The 16196-nt window shown below is 39.1% G+C and overlaps 1 protein-coding gene across 1 annotated transcript in view; it reads left to right on the forward strand.

Annotated features, from left to right (window-relative positions):
- Adgrg4 (adhesion G protein-coupled receptor G4) overlaps window positions 1–16196 on the forward strand; it is a 156579-nt gene that overhangs the window by 43333 nt on the left and 97050 nt on the right. The window contains exons 9-12 of the mRNA XM_004643180.1: window positions 37–169; window positions 2397–2515; window positions 11863–12079; window positions 13340–13502. Coding sequence (XP_004643237.1) covers window positions 37–169; window positions 2397–2515; window positions 11863–12079; window positions 13340–13502 — 632 coding nt within the window. The remainder of the gene's footprint in view (window positions 1–36; window positions 170–2396; window positions 2516–11862; window positions 12080–13339; window positions 13503–16196) is intronic.

Here is a 16196-nt window from a genome sequence, read left to right on the forward strand (position 1 = left end):
TTTGCCCTTGAAAATATGCATACATTTTCTCTGTAGAGCCAGGAAAGTGCAAAGCCGATGAAACACCCTCCAAATACAAAGGGACATATAAGTGGCTATTAACCAACCCTACTGAGACAGCCCAAACTAGATGCATAAAAAATGAGGATGGAAACGCCACTAGAATCTGGTATGTACTGGCCAACTTCTAATTGCTAGTTCACATACAGAGAGATCAGCTTAGTCTTTGGAGGCATGAGCCAATGTCATTTGTGTGGTCACACTCCCTCCCTTCTATCTCTCCTGCTAGTCTTTCACCGTTTGAACTTAAACATATACATGCAACATAGTAAGAAAAAAACTCAAGAAAGTGAAAGGAAAAATTCACCCCTAATTGCATCACGTGAACACAGTTGTTTTGAGGCTGGCATTTTTTCCTGGTCTAACCTTTGTCTGTGGGCTTTTAAGTTTTCTGCAATGGCAGTCACAGTTCTCATACCCATAATGTAATTTACCCTTTCACTCAATGGTTTATCAAACATTTTCCATGTTTTACATTCATCTTCTTAATGATCATTTTGAAAATCACTTCAGATGCTATCGTGTTGGTGGGCCATAATAATTTACTAAATCATTCTTCTATTGTTGAATTTATCATTTTCCTTTTTCAAATCATCAGCCCTTTCTTCTTACTCTTGCTGTTAATGGTTTATGCCATTAACTTAAGTGGGCTAGAGCAGAAGGCCCCAGGTTTTCAAAGGGCTCTTTTACAAAGCCACATCCCGATTGCCTCCCACCTTTCCCTGCCTGCACCTAATCAGCCGACAAGGCAGGCAGCCTTGGCAGCTGCAGCGACAGCTCTCACATAGAGCCTCTCTTCCAATTCCATTGCCTGGCGCAGGCGCCTTACTGGTCCTTGTCTACTATTAAAGCAGTCATTTTGCCTTCTGCCCGTCCGCTACCCCCATCTATTACATACTGTTGCCAGCATGATTTTCCGAGGCGCTAGATACCACCTCATCATTCATCTCCTCAAGAATGAAGCCTGAACCCCAGAATATAGTTTTGAATGCTGCAGAACCTCTGTCCTGCTGTCTGGATTTCTTCCTTTACCTTATGCTATAGCCCCAAAGACCATTTGTTATTCCAGGCTCACTGGCTCTGCTCATGAAGTTTGTTCAGCTTGGAGAGGAGGCAGAGTGGGGTGGGGACAGGTGCCTCTGTCTCTGTCCTTTGGGTGGTAGGTTCAGTTCAACTGTTTCTGAAAATAAGTTCTCCTGGCTTGGTGGTTTGATAGGTTTAGTTTTATCTGTAGAAATTTTCTCCTCATAGTTAGTCTAATTTTAGAGAAGTTACACTTAGACTGCAAGACTACTGAATTGCAAGCTCCTCCGGGAGGGCTGGGACCTGCCCTGTTTTCCCCTGCTGCCTACCATTGTTGCTGGAGCAATGAGCTTGCTTCCTCATTTACACTAGGCTAAGTAGGATGAGGCCCCCAAGAGGGTGATTGATACAAGCCAATGAGCTCCACAAGTTTCTATACTGATCACCTTGACAAACTGGACATGCTGAGCTAGAGATGGCACTTCAATAGGCATTTCCTCTTAGAAACAGGGGAAACTGAGGGTCCAACCTCACAACTAGAGGACCAATGTGGCTGCCTTGACTCTTGGTTAGCTGGACATTGCCGTGCCCCTCCCCAGCATTCTTACTTGCTCATCCCCCCACACTGTCACCCTAGAGCGAAGTGCTCTTCACTTTATACAGAAGGATTGGGTTGCCATCTATATTTTCTGGGAAGGGCGCTGGCTGTGAGCAAGGAGGCAGCCTGGGAAAGGTCTAGCTACTCCTTCACTACTTGCTTTAACACTCTCCCTGGCTCCTCTTTGTTTTTTATTTTTTGGGTGTTTTCTCTCTTTTTTTTGGGGGGTGGAACCGGGGACTGAACTCAGGCCCTTGCACTTGCCAGGGAAGCACTTATTCCACTGAGCCATCTTCCGGGCCCCTGTTTTGTTTTTTTTTTAAAGAAAAATCTGGATTTATTTTTTTTTAATTTTTTATTCATTTTAATGAGAAAGAAATAGCAATGAGACAGTTTCAAAACAGGTTGGTAGGACAGTTACAATAATTAATTCACTACATATTGTTATCTTCGTAGTAGTTATTCAGAGGACAAGACACAGACATGATATCTTGTCTAAACAATATTCGTACAGACCTTTCTTCTCATTGAACTAATAGAAGGTAGCTGTATGTCTATTCTAACTATTTTGTATATAAATACAAATATATATATATAAGTATATATAGATATATATACATTTATATAAAATACATATTTTTTTCCACAAAAAATGGTCCCTGGCTCCTCTTTGAGAATACTGATGCCTTTAATTTGTCCCTTTCCTCTTTTTCAGTTCAATCAGCATCCAAACAGGCAAATCTCAGTGGGCAAAACCAAGGCTTAAGCAATGCAAGTTGCTTCAAGGACTTCCAGATAAGATTGTGGATCTCGCTAATATTACCATAAATGACGGTAAGATTGTTTGGTACACATTAGTGAAACTTCAGTTAGATTTCCCAGTTGACCTGAGGCCAGAGAGCATTCAGGCAGATAATAATTTGGTTTGAGAATGTAAGTAGTTCATGGTGGTGGAGTTGATGGGAGGCATGAAAAATTAAGACTATCGGGAATTTTGTTTTATTTCATAAATTTTTACTAATTTTTATGTTTCATTTTAGTTTTTACAAGATTTAATAGGCAATACTTTATATTGCTCAATGTTTAAAAAAGCAAAGAGGACATATGGTGAGTCATCTCCCTCTCACAGGTGACCTTGCTATCCAGTTAGTATCCACACTGACAGAGTACCCACTTCTGAGCTTAAGTAGGTACATTCTCCATCTTTTTTCTGTACAAACAGGAACATGCCATACACATTGACCTGCATCTAACCTTTTTCTCTTGACAACATATTGAAGGGGTTATTATTATCATTATGGAAACAGCTTCCTCCCCAATTGCAGTATCCTACATGAGTGTACCACCAATGTATTTATTTGCTCATAATTTATTTATTAAATCAATTTTAATAGATTTACAAAACCATAAAAGGTGTATGTATTAATAGAGTACCTACCATGCAATTGCAGAATGCTCAAATCAGGGCGATTATATTTCTCTCCTCAAGCATTTGTAATTTCTCTGTGGTGAAAATATTCAAAATCATTTCATTTAGCTTTTTGAAAGACACAGTAGGTAATTGTTTCGTATAGCTCCCCTGTTGTGCAACAGCATGCCAGGGCTTCTTATCCCTGTCCAAAGGCATGGAGTACCAACTGCCCACCAGTCCCCCATCTCTTCTCTGACTAATGCTTCAATTCATTTGTTTGAGCTGATACCTATGTATATTTAGGTTTTAATAGGACTTTCATTAAAAATACTGCAATAAAACTATGATCAATTTATATTTTTATTATCAGGAAAATAGTAAAACATTAAAAAAAATTTTGTTGGTGTGTAAAATATTTTAGACTAGCATTCTCTGAGTAGCTGATAATAAAAATCCATGCCAGATACAGAGGCACATGCACATAATCTCAAAATTCAGGAGGCTGAGGCAGGAGAATCACAAGTTCCAAACAAAGTTACAAACCAGCCTAGGCAATTTAGCAACTTAGTGAGACCCTGTCTTAAATTTAAAAAATAAGAAGGATTGGGGATGTAGTTTTGAAGCTGGCACTTGCTTAACTTACAAATGAGAATACTAAAAACTCACTGTTGTAATAATATGTTATACATATTTCACAAGTTTGTGCAAGTAGGGTATACCATTTCATGTTGTAAAAAATGCTCTTTGGGCCGGGGAGATGGCTCAGGGGAGTAAGCACTTCCCTGGCAAGCGCGAGGGCCTGAGTTCAATCCCCGGTCCTGCCCCCCCCCCAAAAAAAAAATATATATATATATATATATATATATATACTACGCATATGTATTATAATCTTGACTTTAAAAAATGCAGATGATTGTAAAAAATGCTCTTTGTAGTAGTTGTACCAATTTATACTCCCATTTGCAAAGTATTAAAATTCCCTTTTTACAGTGGTTTCATCAGGCTGGCCAGATAGCTCAGCAGATTAAAGCACCTGCTTAGGCAGATGCAGAGACTAGGGTCCGATCCTGTTGTGCTGCGCTGGCCCCATCCCTGGGGTGTGCTGAGATCACAATTGAGACTGGGTGTGGTGGCGTGTGCCTGTAATTCCGGCACTAGGGAGGCTGAAAACAGGAGGATCACTACGAGTCTGATCTGTATAGTGAGACCCTGTAGACCCTGTACTAAATACATTTTTTAAAAATAGAATGGCTTCATCAACAGATGTTTTTAGACTTTGGGTCTTGGGAAATTTGATTAGCAAAAATGGGTATCTCAATGTATTTTTAAAACTTTTTAAAGGATATAGTCACATATCATTCGTTTAATATTCAGTGGATTGTTTTTAAGTGGATTTTTAAAGCATATTCACTAGGTTGTGTAAATACCATCATTAATTCCAGGGCGTTTTCATCACTCCAGAAAGAAGCTCTAATTCTTTAGCAGTCTTTCCATTTCTCCTTCCCATTATCTCCTGGCAGATAAGAATTTACTTTCTGTTTCCATGATATTCTGGGTATTTCCTAATTTTTTTGTCATGTGGTTATAGCATGTGTCAGCAGTTAATTTCTCTTTATGACTAATTTTCTACAGATGGCTATAATACATTTGGCTATTGTTCACCAACATTTTTCCACCTTTTGGGTATTATTAACAACCTGGCTATGTACACTTATGTACAAATTATTGTGTATGCAAATAATCTTTTCTTTTATATATAACATCACAGAGTAGAGTTGCTCGGTCATATAGGTAATTCTGAATAGCTTTGGAGGAACTTCAGAATACTTTTCCACAGACATGGCACTGTTTTTCTCCACGGCTAACTCTGTAAGAAGGTTCTAATTTTCCTACACTGGTGTGAATACATATTATTGTCTATCCTTTAAGCGTTATGGTTGGTGGCAACCCATCTCCCAATCAACACATACACCATCACTCCTGTATTCTCACTTTCAGTAATTTGTGCTTTCTGTCTTTTTGTGTTGGTCAGTCTAGCTAAAAGGTTTTGACTTTTGTTGATTTTTAAATAGGGTTTATTTATTTAGCAGAATTTTAGGTTCACAGCAAATTGAACATATCTGATAGCATTCTCATATATATTTCTTGATACTCCCACCAGAGTGATATGTTTGTTAGAATGAGTAAACCTACATGGACACATCAGTATCCCCCAGACTCCAAGGCTTACGTTAGGGTTCACTATACATTCTGAGGTTTGAACAAATATATAGGGCATGTATCCACCAACACTGAATATCATCTACAATTATTTGACTGCTTAAAAAACCTCTGTGTTCCACATAGTCATACTTCATTTCCCCCAAACCCTGGGAATCACTAATCTTTTGTACGGTCTCCCTGTTTTTGCATTTTCCAGAACGTCATATAGTTGGAGGCATAGGTTTTTCCAGTTGGCTTCCTGTGCTTAGTAATAGTCATTTCAGGTTCTTCTATGTCTTGTGATACCTTGTGTCACAGTTAGGGCTTTTGCAAGGGGAAACAGTATAGTACAGCATACATTTTGTAAGATTGTTTTATAGTGACTCACCCAAAGAATCATATACAAAGAATGCAGCAAATCTGTCCACACACTAAAGGCCAAAGAATCCAAATGAGGGCCTGGATCTTAATATGCTGCATGAGTCCAGCTGATGATGACCTAGAGCTCCTAACAATGCCTCCTACAAGTCCAGCTGGAGGCCTAGAGCCCACAACAAAGTATCACGCAAGCCCACCTCACAGATCTGGGCTGGAAAGGTCCAAAGGTCAGTGATGGAAGCTAGAAAGTCTGCCAGTGGGATGAAGGATCTGTGCTAGCAGGCTGAGGGATTTGCACTGGAGCCAGGAAGCGATGCTCGAGGTAAGAACCAGAGTTCCACTGAAAAGTGACACAGGCATGCTCAGCAACGAGGTCCTGAGCTCCTCTAAGGATGAGGAAAGCTTAGTCCCCATCAGGAAAGGCAACACGACAAGCTTCTCCAGGAGTCTGAGCTGTGCATTAGCTTGCCCCTCCGAAGCCACAAAATGAAGCTCAAAGTGAGGACCAGAGCTCCCCAAAATGAACTGCAGCCATCCTCAGTGACGATGAGGTCCCGAGCTCCTCCTCTGACAAGAACAATGAAGTTCACCAGGAAAGCCAGTATGACAAGGTCATCCACCAGAACAGCCTAGGAGAACCAGCAGCTTCCAGCAGCTCGCAAAGCTTCTCTAAACAGCTTCCATAACAGTCGATACCAGCTTTTCTCCAGTTCTGTCTCTTGTGCTGCTGGCAATAATCCTCAGGTGGGCCTCTCACTGCCAACATCACACTAGTTCACTTCAGCTGGGTATAACAAGTTGACTACCAGTTGATAAACCACCTCATCTTGATAGCCCATTTCTTTTCTGCATTTAGTATTACCCAGCTGTCTGTGCATACCAAAGTTTATTTATCCATTGATCACTTCAAGGCAGTCTTGTTTACTTCTAAATTTTGACTAAAGCCTCTCTAAACACCTATGTACAGGTTTTCATATAGATGTGAGTTTTCAACTCACTTGGGCCAACACCAAGGAGTATGTTTGCTGAAGTATATCATAAAAGTATGTCTAGTTTTGTAAGAAACTGCCACATTGTCTTCCAAAGTGATTGTACCCCATTATATTACCAGCAATGGTAAAGGAGAGCTCTTGTTGCTTCATATCTTAGCGAGCATTTGATGTTGTCAGGGTTTGCATTTTGGCCATTCTACCACGTATATAGAGGAATTACATTGTTGTTTAATTTGTAGCTCCCTGTTGACATATGGTGTTGAATATCTTCATAAGCTTACTTGTGCCCTGGGTATCTTTTTTGGTGAAGCATATGCTATAGACTGGATTTCTATGCTCCTGATCCTAATGTGAAGGTATTTGGAGATGGGGTCTCTGGGAGGTTATTAGGTGATGGAAGTGAAGTCTTCATGAATGCCTTTATAAAATCGGCTGGAAGGAGCTTTGTTGGCCTTTACCATGTGAGGTTATAGTGAGAAGATAGTTGTCTATGAAGCACGGACTGGGACCTCACCAGACATCGAATATGTTGCCGTCACAGAATTTCAGTTTCTGCACAATTCTTTGGGCACAGCTCTACTGCATAGGTTGGATCTGAGCAACAATGGATTGTCAGAGCTCTAGTACCTTGCAGTAAGGACAGGGAATTGGCTTGGACACAACTGCCTTCTCAGACTCGTCTTCCTTGCAGACGATAAAAGACTTGAGATCCTTGCCAAGGAATATCTAGAAGGATTAGAAAAGCAAGCACAACTCTGATGATTCCTGGATTGGAAATCGTGCGTCAGGGCAGTAGGGAGCATCGCAGCTTTCAGTGAGCGGGTGGCAACCTGGAGAGGTCTGTGTTTCTTGCTGACCTTCCTCCTTCCAAGTAACACATTTTCTAAAGTCAAGCTGACAGAATTTTCTCTTGTGGAAGAGAAAGTTAAGCAACAGTCACAATAACAGCAAAAACCCTGTTTTGGGTGAGTTTTTTTTTTTCTATAAATCTTTCTTTATTGGAGAGTAGTACCCTATTATGTATGAATACCATTCATCTGTTGGATATACAGACTGCTTCTAAGAATTAACTATTGAGTTTTCCTGCTGGAAACTTGGGTGAGTTTTGTGCACTGAGATTTTTAGAAAATTGACTATAAAAAGTCACTATATATATTAAAGTATATAAATATGCACACATATGCCTTATAAAATATTATATATATGTTTATATGTATGTATAATGTATGTACAATAATATATAATATATAAGCTATCATGGAGTAAGAGAACAGATGGATGGTGACTATGAAGAATATAGCTAAAGATACATATTAATATAACATAAAAATAAACTATCAATTATATATTATACATATATAACACATGAATATTTTATGCTATATAAATATACTATATATAATAGAGTATAGAGTATGTGCAATAATACATGTAATTATATATATAAATTACTGTGGAGTAACAGAATAGTTGGATGGTCATTATAATGTATATAGCTGAACATACATAGTAATAAATGACATACAACTAATTTATCAGTTATATTATACATACATAATACATACAGATGCCATAAAAATATATGTAGATATACTGCAGAAAACATATGTCTTGTCTATATTAAGTGCAGTAATATATAATATATAAACTACAGTGTAGTAAGAGAACAGTTGGATCGTGATTGCAATGTATATAACAAAAACAGTAATCTATCAAGTTTGTTAGCTTTGGAGGAAGCTTCATCTTGTAAGTTATGAGCTTAACAAATAATGAGTACATTGTGAAGGAAATAAAAATGTATTCATGCAGAAATAATTTATTTTATTTCATTTTTAATCTTGCTGACAAGCATTAGATAGATATCTTGGTTGGAGAAAACCTCCTCAGTTCTCTTACTTAGATGATCATTTTTCTTAACTCTTTAATGCCACAAGGTTTACAATGATACACTTATCTCAAAGTTCTTTGAGTTCTTTGTTGCGTTCAACTTTCACTACCCACCTATTGAAGATGTACCAAGCTCTAAGGAAGTCGCCTAAGCCTTTACAAAACACTTCTTTCCTGTCTGTGTGCATCGCACCATCAGGGCAGGAGAGTGAGGAATGAAGAATGAATGATGGGGTGAGGTGGGGTAGCTCAGTGATGAAGTCTGTGTCTAGTATGCAAACCAGTCCTGGGTTCCATCCCCAGAAAGTCAAATAGAAGGACAGCAAGGAGCTGTCATTCCAGCCCCTGGAAAATGGAGAAAATACATGAAGGCATGCAGTAAAAATGTTTTTGAAGAACTCAAACTTTGGAATCAGAGTGGATTAGAATTTCTTAGTGTCTTAATTTCTTCATTTGAACAAAGGGGATAATATATAAGTGTTCATCACATAGGGCAGTGATACTGAAGCTTTTAGAGCTTTCAATGATAGCAATCAGCTGGCTGTGGCACACATGCCAGAGGTTCACCACCACTGACATAGGGCTATTGTGAGGCATGAATGGAAAAATGCCTGTATAATGCCTGGCTATTGAATCTGATCTCTAAAACGCTAAACATCAACTCATTCCCTCTTTGTCAGTTGGGGCTGGCTTGTGACTGCTTAGTACAGTAGTGGTGAACCTTTGGCTCATGTGTTGTTTTTCTTTTTAGACAGAAGATGTTACTATATGAGTTGTTTTTTTTTCTAAAGTAAAACTTCAGTATTCAAGTTTCATTGCAGTGTAGGCACTTTGCGGGTTTGGGGTTGCAGTTTTGGCACCCACCTCTAAAATTTCACCATTACTGGCTTAGTATAGTAGAATCTGGAAGTAATGACACTGCCAATTGTGAGATTAAGTTCTAAGAGAACTGGACATTTCTGCATCCTTTCTTTTGACACACTTTCTTTGGGATGCTTCTTCTGGGAAGTTAGATACCGTACTGGAAGAATCCTAGCAATATACTGCAAAATATTTAACAACCATCTTTACTGTGCTCCATTGTTTTTGCATTGCTGGGGATCGAACCCAGAGCCTTGTGCATAGTAGGCAAGCACTTTCTCCCTGAGCTGCATCCCCAGGGCTTAGTGCTCCACTTTTTAACTTCCAGGGGGTCTAGCCTTCAGATGCGTCCTGCTGAGGTTGTTACCCAACTGCAGCTGCATGACAGACCCCCAATAAAGACTGCTTAGAACCCTGAAAGATAATTGATTGTTGATCTGAACTATAAACTTTGGGAGTGATTTGTTATGCAGCAATAGGTAACTCGAACAATGACTCACAGAAACTGCTCAGTACATAACAGATATTATTTTGATTATTACAACTATTGGCCAATTAGTTGCAATTGTAGTTAAAACAATGAGGAGATATTCATTTTACCATCAGTAAAGGAAAATCCCTTTTATAACTTGTGCTCGGGGGCCTAGAATTTTGGCACAATGAATACAATTTATCCTGAGTTTCCCTGCAAAAAGTCTACAACCCCAGGTGCAACATCTGTAATTACTTTCCACAGTGTAGTTAGTCTCCCATTGGCCGGCTGTTTACTTTCATTCTGCACAGCAGGGAGGGCATGAAGTGAGACAGTACCACTGGAACCCAAGGGATCATGACGAGTCAGCTCAGCTATTCCATTTTCAACAAAGCTTGAACAATTTAATAGAAGCAATGGAAAGATTCAAGGATGAGCTCCCTACTTTTTTCTTCCATCCTTGGTCTTACTATTTTTCTGGTTTCTTTTGCCTACCAGTAGATAGATATTAACAGGGACAAAATATTACTTGAGAAACAGTTACAGTTTTAGTCAGTCCCTCCCCTTCTTCCCATCTCCTCCAGGAGAGCCCTGCCTTTGCCCACTGGGTTCCTATCTAAGCCATTGTTGGGCAGATCGGGGTAATGGTTGGGGGCAGTCAAGAGGACCTCAGATAAGATGCTTAATTTACACTGATGGGGGTGGAATTGTTTGTAGAAAAAGAAAATAAGTGAAGGAAATGAAGGGAGGAAAAAAATAGCCTACCCAGGCTTTGAGGAGATAGAGTTGGAGGTCAATTGAGGTAGGAAATAAATGCAGAGAGTTGCTGCTGGCAGTGAAGGAGAGAGGGAGGGAGGGACCAAAAGAGATTTGTGCAAAATTATTTTTCCCCAAATCTGTTGGTTGCTCATAGTTAAATGTGTCATGAATGTAATCTCTCGCTGGACATTTTCTTATTAACAGAGTATTTCTTCAATTGTTTCCCTTCACATTTTGCTCACTGGACCTGAATTTAAGTGCTTTAAGTAGAAAAACACCACAAGGAAGCTAAGCATTATATGAGTTACACTGAACGAAAATCTAATTTGTATAGTAATTGTTTAACAAGACTCTTTAAACATAGAGGTTAAGCCAATTATTTAAAAGGCATTTATGGGACAATTAAAGACTGAATATTTCATATTTATGTATACTATACCAGTTTTTCACCTTCATTTTAATTTAATTAGCATTGTGGTTAAGATTAAGTCCTTTCTTTCAAAGTTAGTAGTAATATATTTATAGATAAAATAATACGTCTGGGATTTGCTTTCTGATAATTTGGGGATAGGGCGAAGGTGGGTGACAGAGAAGGTAAGATTAGCCTTTTATTGACACTGGTTGAAGTTCAGTGACTCATGAGCTACACCGGGTTCATTATACTATTCTTTCTATTTTTGTGGATTCTGGAAAATTTCCATAATAAAAACTGAAGAAAAAAGTGGGCGAGTTAATGTCTATTGTTCTTACTGTCTAGAACATCTAAATTAATTGCTTTTTATTATGTAGTCCATATTTGCTTTTTCCTGTGGGTTGGTGGTTCTTGACAGAGAATTATAATCATGCCTCTTCATTGTGAAAACATGGGCTGTATGTTTGCTGATATTTGAGGACATGTGGAATCTACTTAACTCAATCCAATACTCAACAGCCTTAACTTAATTAGAATCAAATTTCAAGGTAATTCTTCAGTGACAAAAAGATTTCCCTGGTGTATTTTTAAAAGGGTTTAATGACTAAAAATTTGAGTTAGAGCTACCTTCTGCGACTACATGTACTGTAGAAGTTGAGGTCCGAAGTTTTCCTTCTGTAAACTGTGTTATCTTGATATGTATTTCCATTTCATACCATTTAGTTTTTAAAGGGAAGGAAGCAGACCAGCATGGCCCCACATTAGGGACAGTGACAGAACTTGAACATTTCTACTTTGTTTCCCTAGAGAATGCAGATGATGTTGCAGAGCACATTTTAAATTTGATAAATGAATCTCCACCTCTGGATGAAGAGGAGACCAGGATTATTGTGTCTAAAATAGCTGAGATTTCAAAGTGTGATGAGATAAGTATGAACTTAACCCAGATTATATTACAAATAATCACTGCTGTTTCAGAAAAGCAAAACGATTCCACCTCCCATCTGCATCAAGTAAGCAATGTGTAAGTACTGGTAAAAGAAACTATGTCATAATATTAAAGTTGCATATTACTGTATAGTCTCATGGGATCATTTCACTCCAATCCCTATCATGAAACAACACTTGAATTGTATCCCAGTGAGAATAAATTTGCAGAGCAATAGTTATGGCAAGCCAAATCTGCAATCTGTTTCCCCAACCATGGTGCTCCCTAGAGTTCTGCATTTCTATAAAATGGACCTGAGCAGTGCTAATGCCAAACCTTAGCAATCATACTAGTTACCCCTCTCTACCTCATAGCCAGTCAACAACCACCTTTGTAGGAAGCCCTGTACGCATGTTTGAAACTCTCTTAACTATTCCAGTGGAATCTATCTATTGTTCTCTGTCTCTACCCCCGAAGTTCCAGCCTCATTTTTCTCCCCTGGCCACCTTCAATGACCTCCTATCTGATATCTCTGCCTCTACTCTTGCTCCTCTATTGTTCATATTCTACATAGCGGCCAGAGTGTTCTCTTCATGCATCTATAAGACCATGGCATTCCCTGGCTGTTAAAAACATAGGTGGCATTCCATTCTAGTAAAATCAGAACTTTTTTGGGGGGGGTATTGGTGACTGAGCTCAAGGCCTGTGCACTAAGCTACATACATCCCCAGCTCCTTTTTTGTCTTTATTTTCTGACAGAGTGTCCCTAAACTTCTAAATTGCCTAGGCTGAACTCAAATTTGCAATCTTCGTACTGTAGTCTCTCTGAGTGCTGGGATGACAGGCCCAGTCTCAGAATTTCTTATAAAACCTATGAAGCCCTGAAGGATCTGTCTTTCCAAACTACATTTTTTGGGGGCCAGCTCAGCACCCCCCCAAGGACAGGGCTGGTGCAGCATGCGATGTCGGGGATCAAACCACATTCCCCTGTGCCTGCCTAAGCTTGCCTATGCAGGCGCTTTAGACCGCTGAGCTATCTCTCCAGCCCCTCCAAGCTACAATTTTATTTAATCTTCAAAACCATTTTTTGAGATGTGTGCCACTATTACTTTCCACTTTGCAGGTGAGGAAACTGAGGCTTAGGGAGGCCACTGTATTTTCCCACATTTAGAAATGAGAGGAGTTAAGACTTAGACATACACCTGTCTCCTTCTAGGGGTCTGATTGAGTGATTCCTAAACTATAAAAAGAAGGGGATTAAGACGAAACGTGAAGTCTTCCAGCTAAGAAACCCTATCAGGAAGATGGGCTTTACAGGAACAAAATAGCCTCTTCTTCATCTGTGCTTTCTGGCAGAATTCTGAAGATAATTGAGCGTGCTGGCCACAAGATGGAGTTTTCTGGAAGGACAGCAAATGTCACGGTGTCTGGGCTGGCTTTGGCTGTGCTGCGGGTGGGCCATGGTTTTCAAGGCATGGCCTTCAGCATTCGCTCCTACAAGGATGGCACAACCCCTGAGGTGAGTGTAGATCTGAAAGGGGAGCCAACCCACCAAGCGCTTCACAGTCCTTACTGACTCACTGACGTGCTTGTGGGAGGGCCAGAGGGCACTCTTAGGGGCACTCATCCTCAGGGACCTCAGAAAAATGCAAGTGGCCCAGGGAAGAGTCATGTAACTCTTAGCAGGCAAACATCTTGATTGGAACGGTGGCCACAAGACATGCAACCATGCCCCATTTGGCCTTGCGACCTGAAAGAATTTCATATGTCAGTTTATTATTTGCTGTCACCTGGAGCACTTATTATATGTTGAGCTTTGTGCTGCTCTCTCCTTTGCACGGATAAGGAAACAGAGAAGTTGTTTGTCCAGGGACACACTGCCTAATGGACAAGCCAGAGTGCAAACCTATCTTTGGCTGGATTTAAAGCTGTAGCTAAGAATGTTTAGCACAAACAAATGATAAATAGCTGAGGAGATGGATATGATAATGATCCTGATTTGGTTATTAAACACTTTCAAATTGTATTGTTTCTTCTAAGCCTGTACAGTTACTATATATTAATTATAAAAAGAAAAATTTTCTAACGCATCACGCTACCTCAGTATTTAGCAGATCATAGGCCAATAAAGTAACATTGCTCCATTTATGGGTCCAGCGTCTTTTTATTTAATGAGGTTTATTGGTACGTTTTGGATGTACACAGTGATCATATTCATCGTGGGCATCATATAATTGGTCTCGCTTCCCCATTTCCCTCTCTTCCCTTTGACCTCCCTTCCCCTCCTTATTCACAAGATTTTTTTCCACTTTATCCTTCTTTCCTCACTTTTTCTTTTCTCTTCTTTCCTTTCCCCATCCCCCTCCCTAGTTCTCATTCCCATTTGAACATTCCCTTCCTATTTCCCCATGGTACTATTCACAGTATGTATTTTACAGAGTCTGCTCACAATTAAAAAAATATAAAATTTACATATGGGAAAGGGTTCAAATCCTAAGTGAATGCTTTTTGAGTTTTGTCAAATGCATACATCTTCATAATCCCGCACTTTATCAAGCTATGGAACATCTCTACTACCCCTGAAAACGCCCCCAGCTCCCTCAGGCAGTCCCTGAAACTACAGCCCCCAGGGCCACCATGCTTTTGCTATTTGCCATCATATCTGTTTCCATCTTCTAGAACTTTATACAAATAGACTACACAAGACTTACTGTCTTGTGTAATGCTGCTTTTATGTAGCATTATGGTTTCTTTTGTACACATCCTTTTGTTTTCATAGCTTGTTCCTTTTTGTTGCTGAATAATATTCCATTCATCACATATTGTGTCTATGTTATTCTCCTGTTCATGGACATTTAAGTTTGCTTTCCATTTTTGGCTATTACAAATAACGTTACAAACATTTGGGCCAAAGTATCATGCAGATATACCTTTTTGTATGTCTTGGACAAATACCCAGACCCGGGATGGCTGTCTCATGCAATATATTTTATAAGAAACCACCATGTCGTCTCCTAAAGTGGCTAATGATGTGGAATAATTTTTTGTGTTGGTATTAGCCATTGATTTATCTTCTTGAGTGAATCATCTGCTAAAAATCCTTATTCCTTTTGGAATTGGTTTGTTTTCTTCCTACTGAGTTGTAAACATTCTTTATATATTCTAGATGCAAGTCATTTATCAGATGCATGTTTTAAATGTCTTTTCTTTGTAGTTTGGCTATTCATTTTCTCAGTGGTATTTTTGATAAGCTGAAGATTTAAGATTTCCTGAGATCTATTTATGTTTTTTCTCTTATCAATAATCATATAGGGCTTCTCTGGAAAAACCTTTGTCTACCAGCAAAACATTAAGCTATTCCCCTATGCTCTCCTGTAAAAGCTATTTGGTTTTAGCTCTTTGGTTGAAAAATTCTTTTATGTTTAGCATTGTACTCCTAATTAATTAAAATAATTGTGTATGCTAACAAGGTGGATGTTGGAGGTCGTTTTGTTGCATGTGAATTTCTAGATTTTCCAGAACCATATATTGAAGATCTTTCCTTTTATGTTATCTTGCTTTGGTACCATTGATAATTGAGTAGTAATGAACTTTAAATCTTAAATTAGTTGTATAATATATGTCTGTTTCTAAGATTTCTGTGCTGTTCTGTTTAATTTTTGTAGATTCCTCTTTCAATTAGTACAATGTCTTGGTGCTGAAGTTAGTTTGAGCCTTTCAGCTTACTCTTTTTCAAGATCACTTCAGCTGGGCTGGGGTTGTGATCTAAGCGCCTGTCTAGCAAGCTCAAGGACTCATGTTCAATTCCCGGTATCACATGCCATTCTGGCCCTGGAATCCAGGGTGCGCCACGCCGGCCACCAAAATGGGGTGTGGTGGCACATGCTTGTAATCCCAGCTCTGGGGAGGCTGCGACAGGAGGATCACTACGATTCCAAGCTGTAAAACAAGGCCCTGTACCAAATAGATAATAAATAAATAAATAAATAAATAAATTTTAATTAAAAAATTACTTCAGCTATTGTAGGCTTTTTGTATCTCCATATAATTTTTACATATTCTTATCAATTTGTGCGATACATTTGCTGAGATTATGATCAGGATTGAAGTTACTGACCACTTTTGGGAGAATTTCTTTCTTAGCAATACTGAGTCTTCTACTCCAATAACATTTATTTGTGTCTGTTTACTTCTCTCAGTGATGTTTCGCAGT

Source organism: Octodon degus, unplaced genomic scaffold, assembly GCF_000260255.1.
Source record: "Octodon degus isolate 3935 unplaced genomic scaffold, OctDeg1.0 scaffold00167, whole genome shotgun sequence".
Taxonomy (NCBI): domain Eukaryota; kingdom Metazoa; phylum Chordata; class Mammalia; order Rodentia; family Octodontidae; genus Octodon; species Octodon degus.